This window comes from Lycorma delicatula, chromosome 6 (genome assembly GCF_047948215.1).
Source record: "Lycorma delicatula isolate Av1 chromosome 6, ASM4794821v1, whole genome shotgun sequence".
Lineage (NCBI taxonomy): Eukaryota > Metazoa > Arthropoda > Insecta > Hemiptera > Fulgoridae > Lycorma > Lycorma delicatula.
The window spans coordinates 105,872,084-105,896,976 of record NC_134460.1 but is presented as its reverse complement, the minus strand read 5'-3'; the positions used below and the strand labels follow the sequence as shown (position 1 = coordinate 105,896,976).

Below are 24,893 nucleotides of genomic sequence, written 5' to 3'. Positions count from 1 at the left end.
TGGTTGAAATCACATTAAATTTACAAAAAAAAAAATGAAATTACCAATTTCATTGAACATTTGTATTAAAACCAGTATAAGGAACAATGGCAACGGATTTCTTCAAATTAAGAAGAAAGAAATAGAAAATAATAATGAAAAGAAACATCTAGAAGAAACTAAAAGGGATTCTTTACTTACAGTAAAGGGTCTGTTTAAGAATTTGTTCATTGTAATACTGACAATAGCACCTCCAAAAGTTCTTGATCGACTAGCAGGGTTACCGGACTAGAATAAGAACTTATAGAAAGACGTAAAGACACGGACAATGAAAATTATTACGCTTGTACAATTAAAGAGACGATTTGGGTACTGATTCTGCAGGCCAGAGAATATAAATACTGCCACGGACCAGCGGAAAGAGTCAGTAGTTCGACGAGGCCATGTTCGGCACAGTCGTAATAACAAGCAATAACAGTGTGTAGTTTTGCAAGCCCGAGTTCGACACAATTGCGGTGACAGCGATAACAGTAAGCGTTTGATAGAAACAGTGAACAGTGCGTCATGAGCATTTCATTGTGAACAGTGGGTGAATACAAGAAGTTGTTTGGCGAGTTTTTGGTAAACAGAAGTGAAAGAGACAGTATTATATTCATTCTTAAGTGTAGAGTAGTTTTTTTATAAACAGTAAAAGTAATAATATTTGCAAAAATTGAATTGTATGAACTTTAGGTTTTTCCAGAGTTATTTTATTATTAATGCAATATTAGATTCTAGCGGTCATTATAACGTTTTTAGTAAATTAGACTGTATTTTGGTATTTATTAATTTAACTGTCATTAAATATATCTTTTCTTTTTATTTGAATTACTATTTTGTATGTTATATATAAGTATTGCCATTATTATTATTATTTATTTGTCTTTAGAGTAATAAAGTGTATTTGTAAGAGATTTTTACGTTCGACAATATCCTTGTCGAACCGCGAAACACACAATACTTATCCGCAGATAATTTATTTATTTAGTAGGTATTATTAAAGTATTCTAATACACTCTTAAAAATATCTTCTATTACACATATATAAGCAGCACTGGAACTCTTAGGAGGCTTATAAAGCCTGTGGACGAGCGCGGTTATAGAATTAAAAAGAAAAAACAGAAAATATAAAGATCAATACGATATACAGATTGTTACGTGTATGTTATGTAGTAGCTAAACTAAAAATATTATTTGTAATATAAGCTGAGTAATCATTAAGGTCTTTTATTAAATTTAATTTAATAGCCAATTATAATAATTATTATAAAACAACATTGGTATAAAAAAAGTACAAATTTAAAAAAATTAACATCTTTATAAAACTAAATTATTTAATAATAAAAAATAGAACTGGTTGGGTTTTTTATTTCAAGGCAATAGAGTGAAATTAATTAAAACAGTGTAGTGAGCTTTTATTAGTGCATCAGTTGATTTACGTTGTTTATTATTACACACTCACCAAATCTGATTAGTCATATTATGAATACTTAAACATGAAACCAGCAGTCGTCTACAGAGATGAATTAATTAATATCGTTAAAATTATCCAATCGATATTCATATATAATATGGCCACTATATGTAACGGCACACGCAACATACAGCAACTAACTAATTTTTATTTATTTTAAAAAATAATGTAGTTCTTTTAAATTACAAAAAAAAATATTTTTTATATAAATTCTATTTTAAAACAAGTAAAACATCCGTATTTGTGTTTTAGATATATAATTCCTCTCCAGGGCAAAATATATATATGTTACTAGCCAGTCAATTGTCTATCCTTCACATTAATAAAATGTTATCATATCTGAGCACCAATTTGATTTTCGAAAGGAGTATTTACTGTCGTCCACAATTTCATTCGAATCGTTAGTACTAACTACAGATCTGAAAGAAAAGAAATTTACGTTGGATTAAATTTAACTGTGGTATATCAGCTTTCGACAAATATCGGCATAATGGTTTATCTCGTATTTAAATTTAACCAATTTTATTTATATATGTACTACAAAATTTTATTCTGAAAAAATTATTTTATATATGACTGGTATCACTTTTCACTTATTAGTTTGTATAAAAACTAATATTGAGCCTTTGGAGGCCAAAATTGACAGAATACATTTATTGTTACTGGAAAATAACATTATGACACCACATGTGCACAATTTTTTTTTTCTATGACCTGTTGCGTTTTTCCGGAAACATCACAATCCCGTCGCTATAGAGCTTCTGTGGTTTTTGGTCAAAAATCTGGGACACGTGGTTTTCACAGTCCTTTATTGATACTGAGACCTGGCTGGTGACTGTGTGTTGTAATCAGTTAGGGTCTAAAGATGATCTCCGATAAAGTACTTCAGGGCTATGAACGGAGGGGGTGGTAAGGCGACTGGAATCGCCACAACATGGGAATTCCCCTACGGAGTTGGGGGCCTCTTTTGAAAACCCACCGGGTTTGTCTAGTGGTGAACTCGACATCGCAAATAAGGTGATTTCGAAGTCGAGTGTTGTAAGATTCAAATCCTAGTAAAGGCAGTTACTTTTATGAGGATTTGAATACTAGATCGTGGATAACGGTGTTCTTTGGTGGTTGGGTTTCAATTAACCACACGTCTCAGGAATGGTCGACCTGAGACTGTACAAGACTACACTTCATTTACATTCATACATATCATCCTCATTCATCTTCTGAAGTAATACCTTACGGTGGTTCCGGAGGCTAAACAGAAAAAGAAAGAAGGCCTTTTTTGAAACTAACTTAACACTATTCAAGTAGTTCTGCAGAAATCGAAACAAATGATAATCTGACGGTGCCTGGTCCTAATTATACAGTGGATGCATTAAAACCTCCCATTCAAGTTCTCTCCATTTCTGACGGGTCGTTAAATATTTATGTGGTCTGGCGTTGTCAACGACACCATTTTTGTTGACCAGTTCGAATCGTTTCTTTTGAATTGCTTGGTGCAATCGCAATAACTGCCGACAGTACAGGTCTAAGTCTATCGTTCTGCATGGCGGCAGCAGCTCGTGATGCACGATGCCCTTCCAATCTCACCAAATGCATAGCACAATCTTTCTGAGTGTAGTGTGCGCTTTGCCAGAGACTGTGGAGCTTCTCTTCATTTCAATCAAAATCTTTTACGCAGACTGTTGTCGTAGGTAATCCACTTTTCATTACTCGTGATTAACCGCTTCAGAAATTGCCCAATTTCGTTACTTCAGTAGAGATTCGCAGATAAAAATTCAATGGCGCTAATTTTCTGAGTCAGTTCGTCGAGTTTCTTTTTGAAGCCAGCTTTCTCCAGTGGTTTAACACTTGGATGATGGATGTTTAGGTCATTGGCGATGTCATGACTGCTTGTATGCCGGTCTTCTTCAACGTCTGCCAGAATAAGCTTAAGCTGTTTCGTGCACAAAAGGCTCAATACTTTTTAGACTAGCTATTATAAGGAATATTGAGGAAGGAGTCCTCCAATTCTTTCGCTCACAATTTAATTTATAAATTGGACTTTCCTCTGAATACTGCAAAGCCGTTTACGCCGACGAGACTCCTATTATTTAACATCTATTTTAAACTTGAAAATCATTAGCACCTAATAGATTGATGTTTTTGCAGATGGAGAGATGAAAATTAATCAGATAAAATGAGCACATATCACGTTTACCTTTAGGAGAGGATAACTGCTTTGTTTAACAGCTATCATTATTTTCAATAACACAGCTATTCCGTGTACTTGCTACGCTGCTTGCTAGCTTGGGCTTAATGTGAATGATCAGGTGATCATTGATGTTCGAACGAACATCATGGAAAAAACATCTTATCTTGAATGCATACATTAAGAAAATCTACAGTATAAGCTAATTGACACAAATCATCACTTATTTAAAATAAAAGTTATTGCTTTTCTTAAACCCATCTTTTTTTACCAGCTTTTCGAAGAAAAATACAGTATTATTTTCGGTTGCGTGTTGGAAGTTGGGGGTAAAATGAACTTTCTTTACGTTTTGAGGTATGAGGAGTAGGAAAACACCATTTACTTAAACTGTGGTCTCCTTATATATTTATTTATTTTTAGGCCTATATATAAGATTTTGTGGCTCGAAAATACCAAATAAATTTCAAAGAAATTTATTTATGATGTAGTAGTGTATCTGAAGTTCTGCATGTAAAAAATTGATGAAAATTGGTTTAGTTGTTTTTGAGTTACGCTCAATTTATTGTAAGAAAAAACTGAGTGGGGCAAGATAGAAGCGTGATAAGTTATGATGCTACAAGTTGAAACGTCGAAACAAAATAAAATAACGAAAAGTCAGTTTTCTTGCGCAGAAATGTGCAAGACTTTTTGTACTTAAAAAAGTGATTTAAAATCGATAAAGGCTTACAGGCTTTCCGTATTACGGATAATCCCCTATATTGTCTCTCTAATCGTAAGTTACATTAAGATTTAAAAGTTCTTTTCACAGAAGAATTATACAGGAATTATTATATATAAAATTTAATTTCATGGAATTTAATAAAATTTTATTCGAAGATTGAAAAGAATATGTAACAAGGACATTCTCAATCAGCCGTTTAATAAATTATTTTTTTTTAAAGTAATTCTTTTTCAAATTTGTGTATTTTCCTTATATTTCTTTTCAAAAGTATTCATAAAATAAGATTATTATGTGTTTGTTTTATTTTTTATAAAATCGTTTCGCAGTAAAATACAAAAATTATAAAGTCAATTATTAAAAGTAAAACGTGTGTTAATAAAGATGAACAATAATTAAAAATATTTAATGTAGCATTATCCACGAAACCAAAAGCCAAGCGACGTATGGTTTAAGATGGGTGATAAATAATAACAATAATGACTATAAATGATTAATTATTATAAAGAGCTGACTACGAAGTTGTCTTCGTGGCACTGGTTATTTATTCTTATGAAGTGGAAAAATGATATTTTAAAAAAGATTAAAAAAAATCGAAATTTTTAAACTTTGATTGGCTTCTCCCCCCGAAATATTGCCTTTAATGTATATTTTTTAGTTCATCTCCACTACTACTATGCCTAGGAAGACATAAAAATGTTCGGTTAAAAATATGCAATGAATAAAGATAGCTTTTATCGTTTTTTGGGGAAAGAGAAGAATTTGGGTGCAAAATGTTTTTAAAAATGTTAAGGTAAGCGTGTACGCACGTATTGAGTTTAATATAAAGTGGCGTTTATATTTGAAAATGTTTTAGAAAATTTACTCCAAAAAACTATCTATCCTAGTGATATTTAACCCAAAATTTTACTCAAAAATTGCCCCAAATGCAGAAGTCACTGTGCCAAATTTTATTTTTTAAGTTTCAAACACGCCAACACATGTGTGTAAGTACGTTCACGTATGAACATTATCTCTCCATTTTTTTTGTTGAGATTCATCAATTTATCTTCAGTAAGTTTTGCTGGGCGTTGATTATGTATCAGTCAAGACATATTGTTTTATGTATGTAGATTTGGATAATTACTGCGTGAAGTTGATAGAATTGATGGTTATTTAATTTGTAATTATATTTTTCTACTTATGTGGAATAATTTGACAAGTGAACCAAAACGTTTGACTTGAATTCAATATAAATTAGTTTTTAATTTTATATTAATGAAGATAGTTAAACAACCGAAAAGGTCATAAAAATTTATAATTTTAATTAGATTGAATTTATAATTGTTATTAATATTTTAATACATACAGTATTTAAAAAAAAAAATACCATTCAATAAAAAATTAGTGTTTCATAAAAGAACAAGTCATCGTTATTTTACAGCAAGCTGAATAATAATAATGTATAAAACTACTCAAAATTTAGTATAATTATTATTATTATAAGGAATATGCATGCAAAATAGTAGTTGGCTATATTTCGTTATGACTGCAAGAGGAAAAGTTCATTAATTATTGCATATAAATAATCCAAATAATCATTATTAAGTAGGATCGGTTTTTTACCCATAAATTATTCACACACACACACACACACACACACACATATATATATATATATATATATATACACACAAACACACGGTGTGCGGTTAAGCAAAATAATAATTGAAATGTACTAAGCAAAACAGCACGTATGTTTTTCTCGTCGATCTGGTAATCTACTTATCTTTGTAAATGTAGTGTCTATGTTTTGAATATGTCTGTATTGATTGGCTTTATCCTGGATAAACGACCACAGTTACTCGTGACTACTTTGTGCAATATATTTATATAAATACACTGTCTCAATTAAGCTGTGAAATACGTAGGTATACGAACTTGCTTATCGAGGGATAAAAAAACATGTTGGATAAAAAAAAAGTTTTATTTGGATCTTATATTTAATAATTAAACAGATAAAGCAAAGGAGTAAAATCCGATTGCACTAAGACTTTTTTCTACTGTTTTATTTTTTAGTTATAAAAAAACTCATCGGTATAAACTTTTAAAGAAATTTTCTACGGAAGTATATTATACTTTCCTTTTTTTTTAACCTCCTCAGTATTGCTGCAAGGATGAGATGAATGATTTGTAGCGTGTGTAAAAATGCCATGTCTGACCGGGATTCGAACCCGGGACCTTCGGATGAAAGGCCGAAACGCTACCACTCGCGCCAGGGAGGCCGGCTAGTACATTAGTATATTATACCTAATAAAAATATCTTTAAGTTGATCTAATATAGAATTTTTTATTTTATGTACGAATAAAGAAAGATTCCTATGGTAACTAAATTATTTGTACCAGAACCAAGAAACTACTTTTTTTTTAATTACAAGCCAGATGGAAAAAAGTTTCGAAATTATGTACATTTAATATACTTTTAATTCGTTAGCTTTCAAACATTCTATATTTTACTAATAAATTCACTTTTTTATGCTTAAAATGTATAATATTATACAATATGTTTTACGTTAGAAGCTTAGCGTCGCCTAAAGTCATCACAAGTCCATTAATTTAGAATTCTAAGAAAAATATAAAAGTAAATTACATATTATGTAATAGATGGTTTAATAAATTCAGTTTAGTTAAAACTTACTGACTGCTGCTGTTTTTAATAAAATTAAATCTCTCAAGATTAAATCAATCTTAAGATGATACTTATTATGTTCTAACGACTGTAATAAACTTAAAATGGAAACTATTGAAGAAAAATCAGCAGGTTTTTAGGAGTTACTAGCAAACGAGCGAGAAAGGAGTGTATTAAAGTCCAGCAAAGACACATGGCTTGGTGTGTAGGTGTCGAGTAGAAGATAGGTGAGTTAGTGTGATTTCTCAGTGTCTTGGGGCCATCTGTTTCAAATGTTTTCTCTCTGGCGTTTTTGCTTTACACCACACCACACAGCTCCTTTGTAACACGTCACATCCACTCCTTTAGATAGAAGTAGGAGGAGTGCAAGAGTTGATAGTAGAATTGGAGCTCGTCAAGTAATTTGTCAAACATAGGCAGCGGGAGGTGATGTAACCGACCAACTGGATGTCCACCAACTCTCAAATTCCAACACTGTTCAGTATCGTAGAGCTAGCTTTAACACTAAATTTTACTCTTATGTTTTATTTATATCTTTTAACCGTCATGTTCAACTTTTTACTGATAAAATTAACATTTTTAATTATTTTTTTCTTTTATAAGTTAAAAAAAAACAACATGTATGCACTATGGCATACATAACTAAAAACATATCTTTTTAATAATAATTAATCATTTTAATTATTTATTATTTTTAATAATTAATGATTAAATTAATTCGGTTCCTTTTTAATAATTAATCAATGGTTAAGGGAAAAGGAAAATAATGTAAAATCTAATACACAATTTCGAGAAAATATATTTCATATATTCCCGCGCTTTAACAAAATTTCTGTTTTATTTTAAAGTATATAAAAATTAAATTGCTATCTTGTTACTTTATCGCCATAAAGAAATTATGAGTCTTGTACATTAAATAATTAATTCAGGAATAGCCAACTAATCAACCAATTATCAATTTATCATTAATTAAAAAATGATTTAATCAGACGAAATAGCAACCAGACGAAAAAAAACGAAAATAGAATTATATAAATCTATACGCACAATTATAAAATAAATAAATAATAATACAGACCATATCGCAGGAGATAATTTACTCTAAAAAAACGTAAAAACAAAAGCGAAGAAGACCTGCTGATAAAAGTATTAAAAAAATAATGAGAATAAAAAAATGTAGAATAATGTCCGATTTGCGAGTATCCATTTTAAACGTTTCCAGATTAGACTGCTGATGGAAATAAAATTTGTATTCAAGTTAGATTAAATTAATTTAGGAAGACATGTGATATTTAATTTTGGATACTTTGTAATAGCCTTTGCTCGCTCAGATAAGTAACATTTTCTTAACATTTTCTTCAGATAAGTAACATTTTCATATGATGTTCAATTCTATTATATGAATCTACGAAGTTGTAGAAAATCTTGAGATCCCTAAACTTTTGAGTTAGATACCGCGTGAAAATTCTTTATATTTGACATTAAATAATAGCTTTCCTAAAGCATCTAGTATCACCGTACCTAACTATCAGAAATGGTATTCAGCTCCTAATGATAACAGTAGCTTGACTTTGTTTACAATGAGGATTAGGATCAAAACTTTAACTTTATTAAGAATTGAGCATCAAACTTTCAGAGAAGGCAATTAGATTGTAACTCGAACACTTTTCATGAATCGCAAGTCAAATCGATCCATTTCTATAACAATATCATTTCATATATATATATATGAATATATATATATATATATATATATATATATATATATATATATATATATATATATATATACAAATATATGTAAATATTTACATATGTATGTAAACACGCTCTCACAACACGGTACAGGAAATGAAATAAATAAATTTTTAAATATTTTTTTTAATCTTTTATCAATAAACTGCTATACTATTTCAGTAACTGAAACAACTAACATAAATTTGTTTTTTCTGCATTATTACTTATTTATATTAGTTACGTTACCTTCCTTATTTCATATCAAATTTTGATCGTCCCTCATTAATTTTGCAACAATGAAAATTTTATTTATAATAAAAAAAAAGTCATAGCATCTATTTACACTTTTTTTTTCTATTTTCCCAATTATATTTTCTCCCAGCCTATTTATATTTTATAACTTTCCAATTTTTTTACGTATCCACCGAAATTATTTGTTTCCACTTTATTATATCTATTAGTTTTAAAAATGTTTTTTGACAAAAATCTGATTTCTAAAATGTAAAATTAATCTTATAATAAACAATCACGAATGAATGTGTCTTCTTATAAAAGTAATTTTTAACATTAGCGTTGTATTTAGAACTATTTAAGAGCTTTAAGTGTTATACTGCAATTATATAAATACGATTTTAAAATTTAGATAAAAAGTAAGGAAAACCCGATAATTGCAGTAAAACCTTTACTAACCCCTATGGCTCATGCATTCCCCCCGCCTTTCCTCTAATGGGGAACTCCGAAGGGATCCCCATTTTTTTTTGTATCATTACTTATTATTAAAACGTAATGATATGTAATCTGACGTAATTTTGATATTGAATGTAATTTCACCCAACACATCAAGAAAATTATTGTGAAAGCAAGAATATTAATTTCCCCATTCAAAATAGCCTTATAGTACGCCAGGTAGTTGTGATATAAGTTGTTTCTTTATACTCCTATATTTTCTTATTACTTCCTTATACGAAGTAAAGGAAGTATTATCATCGCCAAAAATTTCGGTTTTCAGATTTCAACAGAAATATCCATTTTTACCATCCCTGAATCCAATTTGAATGGTTTCGGCGTGACGTCTGTACGTTATGTACGTATCTCGCATAACTAAAAAACGATTAGACGTAGAATGTTGACATTTTGGATTTAGAACTGCTGTAACATCTAGTGCAACATCTGCTGTAACTGCTGTACACCTCCTTTTTTGATTGCAATCGACTGAACCAAAAGTGCCCAAAATCCCCTCAAAAATCTGATTTTGGACTTTTTCTTAGCTGAAGTAATAAGCCCTCATTGAGAGATTTTCAACGATTTATCATAAGTGGTACTTATTTTCATTCGTTCCAGAATTATAGATAAATAAAATGTTGATTAATGAAATATTTCGATCTTACAAGGGAAAGGCACATTGATTCGAATCAAACTTCGTCACCCTTTTTTTTTTAACTTTGGGTTTTTTAATTTAAATATATTGAATTACTAATATTTATTAATCTCTCTGATTGTAAAACCTTTTTTTACAATAAATAATATTTCAATAATAACAATAAAAAATAAAATAAAATCTACAACAAAAACACACTAAAGGTTTTTAATCATTTTAGAATTATTTTATTTTATTCAGCAGTCAATTGTTTAAATGTTGAATTTCTGAATTCGGGCCAAATTGGAATTGAATTAAATTCGGTCAAAAATTAGAGGAATAGAAGAGCATTATTATTATTGTTACTATTATTATTATTCTGTAGAGTAAAAATAGCCTATTTTTTGTTAAGTATATTTTTCTTTATTTAAAAATTTATTTTCTCAAAGGTATATTTACTGGGAGAGGTACATCAAAAAAGTTATATCAGGTTATCTCTTAGAAGAAGTAAATTTATAATGAAATATGGGGAAGAAAAAATTACAGGAATACTGAATTGCTACCCTCAGTACATTTATGTAGGGGGGGGGGGGGTTTATGAATATTTATTTAATCTTTTTTAAAATGTTTTATGAACCAAGTGTCACTCACAGATGAACAGCTCAATTATTCAGTAATGAAAATTCACTTTAATTTTTAAATAATAAATCAGTGGTAGCTTTTACAGCGAGGTTGGACTGTATATTCATAGCTGAAGAATGAAGACAACGCCTTGTTGCTTGTTGAATAATAGTTTAATGAATTGTCGTCTTGTAATTGAACATTTAATACATAACTTCACACATATAATTAAACTTAATAACACATAACTTATACTAATAAACTAAAAGTTCATCCGAACATGAACATGTCCATCCGGAGTGAAAGTGCATACGAACGCTCTGGATCGGATTCTGACGTAGAATGCTAGTACGGCCAACTTTCTGGCGTGCGCTTGCACCCACTAGATCGCAGCACCGGATGGCTCGATGTGGAATGGAGCAATCAGTAAAAATGAAAAAAAAAAAAAACGTTTGATAGTTTATCAAGCAAGAAAAAATACTTTATTGTAGGTGATAAGCTAACGTATTAATGGTTGATTTTATGGTTTTCTAGTTACAAAGTAAAAGGAATTAATTTAATTAGACGGCATGTTGTTCAATAATTTCTTTTTTTTTTGACCCAGCAAATATCTGTAAATTAGGTTTCAGGCAATGCGAATTAACTGTACGATTTTGTCCCTTAGGGAATTAAATTTGGCAGCTTTTTTCGTTTCATGATACAAAATCCTATCAGTATATAATGCTTTATATACTGATGTCGTGCAGTGTATGATGTCTTTTATCAAGATAGATTTTTATCATTTCATAATCTCAAGGATAAAAAAATCTGCAATTTTCCGATTTTACTCTTCTGAAATATTTATGATAATTTTAACCTATAAGTTGTTAAAAATTTATATAAGTATGAAATTTATTAAAATCTTTTAAACACATCGTAATTTAATTTTTACTTTTTGGCATAACTGGAAAAAATTATGAGATTATTTAAATTTTCATTAATGGCTATGCACGTGAAAATGTTTACCTACACACGGACGGTAAAACACATACACACATAGATAAACACACATACACACACACACACACACACACACACACACACACACACACACACACACACACGCACACACAAAGTCTTAATTTTTAGTCAAATTTAAATAGCTGAAATTTAAAGAACTGAACAATTATTGTTTGGTTTTTAATGCAATTACTTTACTAAAGTTAATTTGTTTTTGACTGATGAATTAAGTCACCACAAAAGTTTACAAAGAAGTTTGTTAGTGGGAATTTGAAAATGGAAATTTTTAGCATATGAGACGTGTCAAGCCTATCGGGATTCGAACCCGAGACCTTCGGATGAAAAATACCGAGTATTGTTTCCTAAATTAAATGAAACCAAGTTAAAATAAGGAATATTCGTGGGCCTCAAATTAGAAATTACTCAATGAAGATAATTTGATAGCGGTATGGAAGTCATTTAAAAGATGCAGTCAATGGTTTTTTATGGAAATAATAAAGGTTTTCTTAGAGATAACAAAGCAAAACATTTAATTAAAATTTTTTTGTTGAACTATAAAAATTTAGGCTGCCCGATGTCATTAAATATTCAATTTTTGCATTCCCATCTTCACTTTTTCCCCACCAAATTTTGATTGTGTGAGTGGTAAGCAAGAATAAGGTTTCCAACAAGTTATATTGCAAATGGATCAGTTTACCAAGGTAGATTGAGCGAATTGATAATGTGAGTGACTACTGTTGTTTTCTGCAAAGAGAGGACCCTACCGTACACAAAAGGAAGATGTAATTTATTAGTTCACTGAATCCAGTTTTCAAAGATTTTAGGTACGTTTTATTTGTTTTAATTATATTTAATATGTTTTTTAATTTTTTTATTTATAAAGTAAAATAATAAATCAGTATTGAAAAAAATATGTAACATGACAAAGCTTATTATACTTTTACACTTGGCCACTTACAAAATTTCATATAATTCAGTAATTCCTTAAGAGTTTATACAAAAAAATGTGATGAGTGTTGGAGAAAAATCGATTTTCAGAGTCAGCGCACGAAAAAGATAAAATTCACTTACTGGTTTTCTGTTCAGAAAATACTTTTTCAATTTATAGACCATTGTAATCGGACTATTGGTTTAAAAACGCTCAAATTTGACTAAAACAATGATAAAAGATAATTTATTATGTAAATGGTAGAATATATTTTCAAAATTACTTTATGCTTTATATACAGACAAAATTCTAGTTTGAAAAGTACTATTTTAAAAAAAAAATTTCTTCAGCTTTCTGAAGACAAATCTTAGAAACTTAAATTAATTACTTCAGTTGACATAAAAGTGATTTGTGGGAATAAAATTAAGCTCCCTAACTATTTATTGTTTGAGTTATTAATTTTTAAACTTATTTGCAAAGATGCCAATTCTATGCCTGTAAGAAGGAGAAAATTAAAATGTATCTAAAGTCACCATAATTAAAAATTCTCAAAACTGCAAAATAATTAATTATTTAAAAATACAGTCAAACCTCTATATAACAAAGCTCTATAATACAAAAAACCTAGATTTTATAAAAATGTTTACTGCACCGTGACATTTTATTAAAACTACGTATAAATTTACCTTTATTTAACGTATTTACACTTCTGCAAAAGGAAATGACAACATATTGCATATTAACATATTAGAGTATGTACGCAGTAATTATTACGAAATTTTCTTTTTTTAAATATTGACATTAAATTTAGTATTTTTGATATCTCTGAGTTTAAGAAGTTTTTCTTTTGATTTCCGTACCTATATTGTACCTATATACAAATAAAAATTATTCTTGACAACAGTAAAGATTTTCTTACAACCGATTAACAATAAAATTCTAACAAAAGATTTCAACACGTATTCTGCAGTTACTGTCTGCCCTATACATTAAAGTAGAGGAATTTCCCAAAATCCATTAACTAACGCAAAGTATTAAAATTGCTGCCAAACTTTTATTCATTTATCTACAGTACGTAGACATAACAAATAGAATTCTTAGAAAACATTTAACATAACGAACCTAGATATAAAGAAAACCTCTATATAACGAATTACTCTCGGGATTCGTAATACAGAGGATAAACTGTATAACAAAAATAAAAATGGTATACATTTGTAGCGTTCGAGAAATGCATATTTTTTGGTATTAATATTAATTCATTTAATAAGTATAGTATTATGAACAACGGTGATAATAACGGATATTAAATGAAACACGAGTTAAATTTTCACTAAACAGGCCGGTACATGGATATTGTTAGGATTTATTTCAATTGAACAACATTATTAAATATTAATACAATGAAATTAGTGCAGTAATATTAAATGATAAATTATACTATTATCATATATGATGGAATAAATCATGATATTTACCAATAATCTGTTCTGTGATATCATAATATGCTATTCAACAATTTACGCTAATAACCAAGAGATTAATTAGTTATCAATTTATCAGTAAAATAGCCTATTCATAAATAGCGGGCTTAAAGACAAAGCTAAGCAAATCTGGTATCAATCTATTAATATTGAACATAATTTCTTTTTTTAAACAAGAATATAAGATGTTTTACAAATGTTTTCATTGCAGTAAAAAATAATTTTATTTACTTATTTTTTTATACAAGAAGGTGACTATTTAAATGTGTTACAAGACTATTTCATGTATTACATTTGAACAAATAAAATTGATAGGATACATTATATTTGTCTCAAAACAAAAATAATTTCAACTTCGCTAAAAAAATATAAGAAAAACCGAAAAATAATGTCGCTAGATTTTTTTAAGGATTTTCATAAAGCTTAATTTAGTTCCCCGACTGTTAAAGTAAAGTTAAATTAATATTGTCTTTAAAACATTATTACTTTCATGTCCATATAGTAGCTATAGCTACAGTATATAGAAGGGAAAGTATGGTGATCGATCAAAATTGGGCATATCCGGTTTTTACTGAATATTGACGAATCGGTCCCTAAGGATCCCGTGAAACCAAAAAATGGCATCGAAATTTCTGCAAAAAAATGTGTTTACGTTTGTTGGCGTGTAAATCTTATATATTTCCAGAGTTACTTGACTGATTTTCACCAAAATTGGTTAAAATATTTCTACAGTAGGGGCATGCTATTAAATTTTTAATTCAAAAGGTCAGTGGGTGGGAAATACATGGAGGAAAACCAAATCCTCTCCAAATTTGGCATAATTAAGGTTATATTTTTTAACAACTTTTGTAAAAAAAGGTTTTTGCTTAATTTACCTCCAGCTCTAAAAATTGTTTTAATGTTGAAGAGTTATAGAAGGTAGTTCAAGGGGTGATTTTCGTTGCATTTTTTTTAGATACTTTTGCGAACAATTATAAAAAAAAAAGAAAAACATCTTTTGTGTAAAACGTTTTTTGCTAAATTGCACCCCTACTCCAAAAAATAGAAATAATTTTGAAACGTTGTAGAAGGCAGACTTTTTCGTTGTAGTTTTTTCTATTAGCATCTCGTTGGATCTAGAAATTTGTTTCCCATCAAAGTGGGGTCATAACCAGCCACCCCACCTTACAAACCCCCATCACACCCTCAGTGGTCGGACTACTGCTGTATTCGTCTGCTATGTTGGGACGTCATAGGTGAGCGGTAAAATTAAATAAATGAATAATATTTAAAGTTTAAAAATTTATTTCAAATGGCCGCTAGTACCGCCACAACCGCGCGAATGAAATACGGTATGCGCACGGGATTTAGTTAGAATCATTGAATTAAATAAACAAAAAATATTACGTTTAAGTAAAATTATAAATATTTTAAATTAAGTTGTGTATGTACTCGTATGTTTGTGTAAGGTGTGCATCAGAAAAAAGCCGCATGACGGTGAAGTCCTACAACTGTATTGTCAGCTTTTTTAAAAATTTATTTATTTATATTTTCTAACAAAGAAAAATATAAAATCTACATTTTATACTGCTTTTATGAACCAATAAAATGTTATAAAAATCCATCCCTACGATGAAATTCTTTCTTAGAATTCCATAGAATATTGTTAAAATAATCTCAAATTATAATTTTTTTTTGAGCTTTGAATAGAATTTTAAAAACAGTTAGACCGACAAACTCTCTTTAAAAGAAAGAAAATAAAAAACTTAGATTTTTGAAGTAAAACTAAGCTACTCTTAGTTTTTTTATAATATACTAGCTCTACCGGCCACGCTTCGCTGTGGCACATTGTGGTTGCATGGATGAGAAATGAGAAACAAAACAAAGCATACGTTTCATAGAAGTTTAATTTTGCAATACTTGTGGATATACAATATTTTTTTGTTTTTCCACTGTCTGCGTAGATATAAAGGCTATCTGGTTTGCCAACTCGGGAACACGCAATATACAGTTGTCCATGTGAGAAGCAATCCGCTAAAGAATATGTGTGCCGGCCTCCGTGGCGCGAGTGGTAACGTCTCGGACTTTAATCCGGTGGTTCCGAGTTGGAATCCCGGTGAGGCATGGCATTTTCATACGCTATAAATCATTCATATCATCATCTGAAGCAATGCATAACGGTGGTCTCGGAGGTTAGAAAAAACAAAAAAAAAACGAATACTTAGTTGTGTGGTTTCAGTTTTACTATTTGTGAATTTTGTTCTTTGCTTGCTTGATTGTTTGGTCATATATATGTAAAAAAATAACCTAACAAAGAATTTTTTGGTCATTATGTAGGATGATAGTATTTTCTGTGTATTTGGTTATTTCGACTTTTTTTGTTTACATAGTCTTAAGGCTATCTGGGCTATAAGAAAGTTGGGTGTTTTAATTTATTTACTGTATGTCATCCTTCTTAGTGGCTTTTCTTTTTGTTTTGGTGTTTTTTTTTAATAAAATACAGATGTTTTAGCTGTTAAATATAATTCAAAGAAATTTGTTACTAATCAGTTGTGATTTTGTTTACATTGGCAACGGCCATACGGGCTCTTTGTGATTGGTCGTTGTGTTTGACAGCGGCCATCTTGCATTGATCTGATTGGTTTTCCTTTGTTTACATTTCCAAATTAAAAATGTACAAATTAAAAATAGATAGATAGATTTATTAAAAATAGATGAAAACAATCTTTGATGCGGGTTATATATCGTGCTAAAATTTGAGCTCAATCGGTGCAGAACATTTTGAGTTTTTGAAGCCGTACACAAACGAATTTAACATTTTTATATATATAGATTATAATATATGATATTATGTACTATATAAGAGATAGTTTATTGTACTAATAAACCATCTCTTATTTTGGGGCTGACAAAAAAAGATCCAATTTATGAAGAACTTAAAAAGGAATTATTATTATTTTTCGTAAATATTGTAAGTTTTTAAGTAGCTTTTTATTATTATTAATAAAAAGTTTTTTATTTTACAGTTTTTAGAATTTATTTTGTTTAAAATTTGAATAAGATTAAAAAACACTTCCTGTAAGAAAACATTTATTTGCAAGAACGCAAGGATGAGAAAGTTACGTCTTAATAAAAAAAAATGAATAAAACTAAATAAATAATTTATAATATATTTGTAAAGGAATAAGGATGATGATACAAGAGATTCCCGCATAGTAGATAAAATATGAAAATTACGTATTTATGTAGTATACTCGTATAAATATTTATAAATATAAATTATTAGTGTATTTTGTATTTTAATATTTTATAATATATAAAATATACCTATTGAAATTATATTTTTGAAGACATTTTTTTATAATATAAAAAAATAAATTAAATCCTTTTTTTCAAGATCCTTCTAGTAACTTCGTTTGATTGATAATAACGCCTTTCAAGGTATATAACCTTGACCAGTACCCTAATTTTCTTATTAAATATCAAGACTTAAGTGTTCAGAATCGCGAGAAGTATATATAGTGTCACTTATTGGCTGCATATTTTACTAATATACTACGTACTTTCGATACGAGTTAAAAAAATATTTTAAACTCATAATAAGGTTATAAACTTGAAACGCATTGTTATACCAGTCTAACTATATTGAAAGATAAATTTAAAATACACAGTATATTTACTTTATTATTAGACAAATAAAATTTGCAACTTGGATACTAAGTGACCAAATTATTATTTTTTATAAATTTAATCTTTTAATCTTCTAATAAAATAACAATTATTCACACACTATAACATTTTTTTTTTAGAAACATATAACAGAAATAAATAAATAAAGTTTTAGGTTGATAAGTTGAAACTATTTGATAAATATGTGAAACTTCCATTTTAGGAGAGGAGATATCTTTTGAAATCCTTTTCGTTGAAAATACGAAAAACAATTTAATAACTAATAAAAGTACCTTTTTTCTTTAAAAAAAAAAAAAAAAAATGTGTTACATATTTTGGTTTACAGATTGTGATTTTTTTTGGGGGTTTTATATAATATTTATATTGTTTGAGACATGTTTTCTTGAGTTTTTCTTCTTTTGTATTTGTATATATTGTGTGACTTTTTTCTTTGTATGTAGTTTCATAATCTGTTTTCTGTATCTTGATGTATGGTGATGTATCTTGTTTGCTGTAACTGATGTGTTTTTGCTGATATTCCTATTATGATGCGATTGCACGACGTATGAGTGTGTGAGTGGACGTGTAACCCGCCTTCCAGAAGGAATGCTTTGTTAGCGGTTCCAGGAAGGGTGGTAGCCAGGGGTGGCGGTTTAGTCGGTAGTGCGCAGGTTTATATACGCATATCAATAACATCTTGCGGCACCCGTTATGTTAGCGAGCCCGACACTGCTCTTAGGCATCCGTAAATCCCCTTGATTTGTAAAAGGGATCATCAAAATATGTAATCTATTTTAATAAAATTATGTTTAATTTTATGCAATTAACAAATTTAAATTATCTTTATATGTAGTAATTCTAGCTGAGAGTAAAAAGGATTTGGAAGAAACAATGAATGGCATGGATGAAGTCCTACGCAAGAACTACCAATGAAAATAAACAACAACAAAACGAAAGTAATGAAATGTAGTAGAAATAACAAATATGGACCACTGAATGTGAAAATAGGAGGATAAAAGATTATGGAGGTTGACGAATTTTGTTATTTGGGAAATAGAATTACTAAAGATCGACGAAGCAGGAGCGATATAAAATGCCGCCGAATAGCACAGGCGAAACGAGCCTTCAGTCAGAAATATAATTTCTGAGTGTTTAGGTAGTTTACATCAAAAATTAATTTAAATGTCAGGAAAAGATTTTTGAAAGTATATGTTTGGAGTGTCGCTTTATATGGAAGTGAAACTTGGACGATCGAAGTATCTGAGAAGAAAAGATTAGAAGCTTTTGAAATGTGGTGCTATAGGAGAATGTTAAAAATCAGATGGGTGAATAAAGTTACAAATGAAGAGGTTTCGCGGCAAATAGATGAAGAAAGAAGCATTTGGAAAAAATATAGCTAAAAGAAGAAACAGAATTATACGCCACATATTAAGGCATCCAGGAATAGTCGCTTTAATATTGGAGGGAAAGGTAAAAGGAATAAATTGTGTAGGCAGGCAACGTTTGGAATATGTAAAACAAATTGTTGTGGGTGTAGGATGAAGGGGATATACTAAAATGAAAAGACTGGCACTAGATAGGGAATCTTGGAGAGCTGCATCAAACCAGTCAAACGACAGAAGACAAAAGAAAATTGTAGTTATAAATTTTTTTGTTTTTATTATAAATATACTTGGTGTTTAACTCGTTTTAAAGCATAGGTTTTCATTAGTTATTTGTATTCAAATTTGTTTAATTTATAATATAATTTCAGTTACAGACCATAATATATAAGCAATTTAAGTTAACCTATAAAAAAAAAAAAAAACGAAAAATATATATATTAAGTTAGAAGAAATACGAACGTAATTCAATCAGCAATTTTCTTTCGTTTATGTTTTAAAAAATGTTGAAATATCATATCTAATAATTTAATTTAAAAAATGCACATTAAAAGTATGTAGAACCATGTTTTTAATGAATACTTTTAATACCGTACTATATTAAATAAACTGTGATACGAAATTTTACTAGTTCTATATAACGTGTAGATAGATTATAAGAGAAAGCAAATGTAATCTTTTATGGTAAAGAAATATATAAAATCGTGTGCTTTTCCATTTCTGGAATAAATTTACAGAACAGAAATTCATGTAAAACTAAGCCCGGTTATTTGCTTGAAATGATATGAAACGCTTTTACTTAATTTTCCTTTTGAAAGCTAGGGTTTAGCTTCATAGAATAGACTATATAATACACGCTAAAGTTACATACAGTTTAAATAACTGTTGAAATAATATATTATTACTATTACTGTTATTAGTTTTATTATGCGTCTAAACATGTGAAGCGGTATTTAACATTATGAATGTTATTTTTCATATTTCTACTGAATAATATTATATTAAATTTGAACAATTTACTTTCATAAATATTTAAATAAAATTAATTCATACCCAATTCTGACATATTGATTTAAAAAAAAATTCTGATAAAATATAAAATATTAATGTTCTTTCAGCATGTTCTTAAATACAACAAATACACTGTTACTGTGTACGTGTTAAAAATGGATTAAAGATAAAAAAAAGGATAGAGAGTAAAAAAATAAAATCTTTAATTAATCTCTAACATGATAACTTATTAAAATATAAAAGTAAATCTTTGATATAAATGACGGATTTGAATAATGTGTGATCTACATGAACACACTTTAAATAAATTAAAGCTAGGTTAACATTTAAAAAAATATGGTTGAATAAAATTATTTTTAATAAATTGTTGAATTAAACCTCTGTAGAAAGCAATACCCAATAGTTATTAGTTTAAAAATATTAAATCTACAAATAAACACCACGTAAGTTTAGAAATGTATATTACCGTGAAAGATCTAACTTAAGAGAATATCAATATTCCCCTTTGAATGTCAACACATACCAAATATGTCGGTGAAAGATCAAAGTATTTGCTTAATACACATTCGGACCTTCGCTGGGATACGTTGACAGACACAGATAAGCTCTGGTGGAGGTCAAAAGGATGACTAGAAATTACAAAAAAAATCACCCAATTCCAATCTCTAAATTTACGAGAAGCCCTGATAAAAAAGGAAGTTTAAATTCAGGCCAACATAATCTACACTCGCTTCGCTCGCAATCTCGTTTAATTAATGTTAAATATACAAATTATATATATTCTCCAACATTGGAGGCGATTAATCAGATTCACCGCATTCAGCATGCACTGATGGTGAAAGTTGAATACAAATATTTTTATAAAAAAATTGAACAAAGAGCAAAAATCTAACCATTAATTTCTGTCGTTATCGTTCAACCACGCAGTTAATATATTCTACATAAGATTATCCTGATTGCCCCTTCAATTACCAAAAAATATTGTTTCGACGCCGACCAGAACTTATCTGTGTTTGTATATACCGGTGAACGTTTGAATAAGCAAATATATTGATCTTTCACTGACGTAATTGGTATGTGTTGACATTCACCGGAGAAAATCGACATTTTCCAGATATCGGAATTTCATGGTAATATATATATATATATATATATATATAAATCAATGTTTGTTTGTCTGTCTGTTCCAACTTAACTCGAGATCTACCGGACAGATTTGTCTAAACTTTTGCACACCTACACTTCGAAGCCCTGCGGTGAACATAGGATAATTTTTTTGGACCTCCGACATAACGAAATTTAAAACACTTTATTTCTTCCTTAAAGCTTATTTAATTTTCAAAATGACTTTGATTTTCAAGAAAAATTTAATTTTCAGCTAACGTTTTTTTGAATTGATTAATTTTGAAAAGGGCTGAGGTTTTAACGTACAGTTATTCCTAAGTTTCAATTGATTTAGCGCACATGCATATGTAACTTTTACGATCATTCATTTAACATTTTTTACAGCTGTTTAAAAACATTAATAAATAGCTGCTTTTGTTTATCATGTGTGTGTTACAAATTTAAAGTGTGTAAAGTATTTAACCGCAATCTTTTAAATTCTGTGATCTTTTTACAAAACATCATACCATGCCTAAAATACATTCTTCAATTGGGAGAAATACAAAAAAAAGCACGTATGATGGAAACTGTTCGTGCGGCAGAGACTGAAGACGAAAGACAGTCAATATTGGAAAGCGACCGAATACACACAGGCCAATCCCGTTCGACTGAAACAACTGAGCAACGGGAAACACGTTTAGTAAGCGACCGAATACGCACAGATCAATCCCGTTCGACTGAAACAACTGAGCAACGGGAAATACGTTTAGAAAGCGACCGAATACGCACAGATCAATCCCGCTCGACTGAAACAACTGAGCAGCGGGAAATGCGATATGCCACCGTTACTGTATGTGTGACTGACTGCACCTGCCTCCGGTTACTTGACTAATAAATATAAAATAAAAAGATTGACCACTACGGGAAACACAAGTAACCATATAGCGCGAGCGAAGCTGCGACTGGGAGCTAGTAAATAAATAAATATATATAAAATGTAAAATTTGTTTACAATATTGTTTACATTGAGGTAGGATAACATGTCTGCTCGGATAAACTGGATAGAACAACAAACACTGGTAAACACTAAAAGTAGGTAGGCACTAAAAGATGGAAGTGTATTGTACTAAAAGATTGGAAGAAGAGTGAGCACGGTGGAGAAAGTTGTACGCTCACTGTAGTAAGTGCAGGGAAAAGGAACAAATAATTCTAATATTAATCGAACAACAGTATAAAAGATATTCACACGACAATGTTCCAATGTATACCAAGGACGTCGAAGATTAAACAAGTTGTCCTCCCAGAAGAACGGACACGAAAGAGGTGACGTCACTTGATTTTTTACCAAATTTCTACCGTGTTAATTCTTCACTACGATGAAAGTAGTTTTTGTATTTAATTAGAAACATTATCTGTGTGATACAATTATTAACCAACTTCAAAAAAAGTTGGAGGTTCTTAATTCGATTGTTTTTTTTTAATGCATGTTACGCAATATCGCCGACGTTTAAACCGATTTTGATAATTTTTTAAACAAAAGAGTATACTTTCCCAACTGTTCCACATAAAGTTTAACCAAATTCGATGATAATCTTAGGAAAAATACCAAAAAACCGAACTTGCGATGGCGAAACTCCCTTAGTCGCTGACCGCTCTCACCAGTACAGTCTTGTTCTCGTTCACTGTATGACTAGGATAATAATAACAGTTTATATTATCGTTATTTAGTCTCTATGGAAATATTTATGTCATTTCTTTCTCTATTTTTCTTCCTTAAATAATCAGAGTCTTTTTTCAGCTACTTTCCTTTAAAATCTCCATATAAATATTAAACCTACATTTAATATTTTTATAAAATAGTGTAAAGGTGTATTTTTCCTAATTGCAAAATTACAATATAAAAATTTATGTTATGATATTTCAATAATAATTTCTAATTTTGCAATAATAAATAAATAATCATACAACAAGCTCCCAACCGACATCACTCTAATGAAGCGAATTAAACATTATAATTTTGCAATAAACAATATTCTACAGTTATTATAAACATCTTTTTTAACTGGGTACTCGCAAACCTTGACCAAATGTCTACTCCAATAATGAAACCTATAAAGTGGATAGCTTATGCAACCTTTATTATTTCTATCAGAGCTTTCTCATATTTAACAACTTATTTGGGTCCAAATCAGACAAGATGATGCCCTCTATAGTTTTAACTTGACTAAGAGCGACATAAATCTGCCCCTGGGCAAACTTTCCGAGGTTTATCATTGTCCTGTCAAGAGTTGTACCATGCAATTTGTGAACAGTTACAGCCCAGCTTAATATTAGAACTAGTGGTATATACCGGTAAAAGTAATTAAAACAAATAACTATTTTTGAAGTCAATGACATCCCAAATTAAACATATATTAAGCAAATACATCATTCTATATTATTCAAATGAAAATACTTATTACCATCCTTATTTACATACACATAATAATTTGCGTATTCGCTATGTTTTAAATCTACTTAACTTGTGTTGGCTGGCGCCGACTCCAAAAATGGTTGTTGTAAATACTCTTACGTTAGTTAATAAATAAAAATATAATTATTTGTAACTTTTTAGTACTATTATTTTTTGAAGTAGGTTTTTATTTTTTATTTTTTTATATTATTTCATTTTAGTTGCCTTAGTGGTGATCACCTTAAAAAATCTCTTAAAAAAACTGATTTAATCTTAATAAACTACCTCTTAGGGTGAACGATTTTATAAAGCCTATAGAATCTTTTGATGGACATAACAAAAATGAAAATTGTTATAGTAGTTAATTACAGAATAAACGATAAAATAGTATTAAAATATCGTAACAAATTTTTGTGGTTATTACAAACTATAAAGATATTACAAATAAAATAATGCACAATAAATAATAAATTAATAAAATAAAAACACATGATAATTTAATTTATGTAAAGTTGTATTCTATTTCTAAAATTAAAGAAGCTATTGTTAATTTTTTTTTTTAACTTACAGATTATAGTGTACATCCGCCATATTGGCTCTGTATTTTAGGGCTGTTCTAAATGCATCTTCAGCTTCCTGCATTCTTCCTTGACCACTAAGAACGCTGCCAAGGTTACCCCAAGCTGTAACATAAAATTTAATAAAAAACTATAAATAAATATTACATTATTTTTTTTATTAAAGAATGAAAATTATAATAAAATTAGCATCCCCCAGTCCGGCTATATGCATATAACACATAAAAAATTGGGAATATTTTTTATAATTATGTGTGGACTGTTGCTCTCAGAGTTACTGCTACTCACAACTTACCGAATAAAATAAAATTATTAGATAAAAGATGTGCTCCCTAAATCAAATTTTTAATGTAATACGGGGGATATTGAAGTTGTTAAAGAACTACTTTGCTCCCAGCACAGCAAAATCCAAGAGTTTAATCATTCCATTTTTTGGAACTGCCAATGTTAATGTATCTTAATCGTGTTACCTATTTGAATAGCTTTCAAATTAAGATAGTCAATTTTAGAGTGATAATCAATTAAAATC

At 29.3% G+C, this 24,893-nt stretch overlaps 1 protein-coding gene across 1 annotated transcript in view; it reads right to left on the bottom strand.

Annotated features, from left to right (window-relative positions):
* Tmtc2 (Transmembrane O-mannosyltransferase targeting cadherins 2) overlaps nt 1-24,893 on the bottom strand; it is a 1,137,584-nt gene that overhangs the window by 251,068 nt on the left and 861,623 nt on the right. Inside the window, exon 5 of the mRNA XM_075369640.1 lies at nt 24,355-24,469. Within this exon, the coding sequence (XP_075225755.1) occupies nt 24,355-24,469 (115 nt within the window). The remainder of the gene's footprint in view (nt 1-24,354; nt 24,470-24,893) is intronic.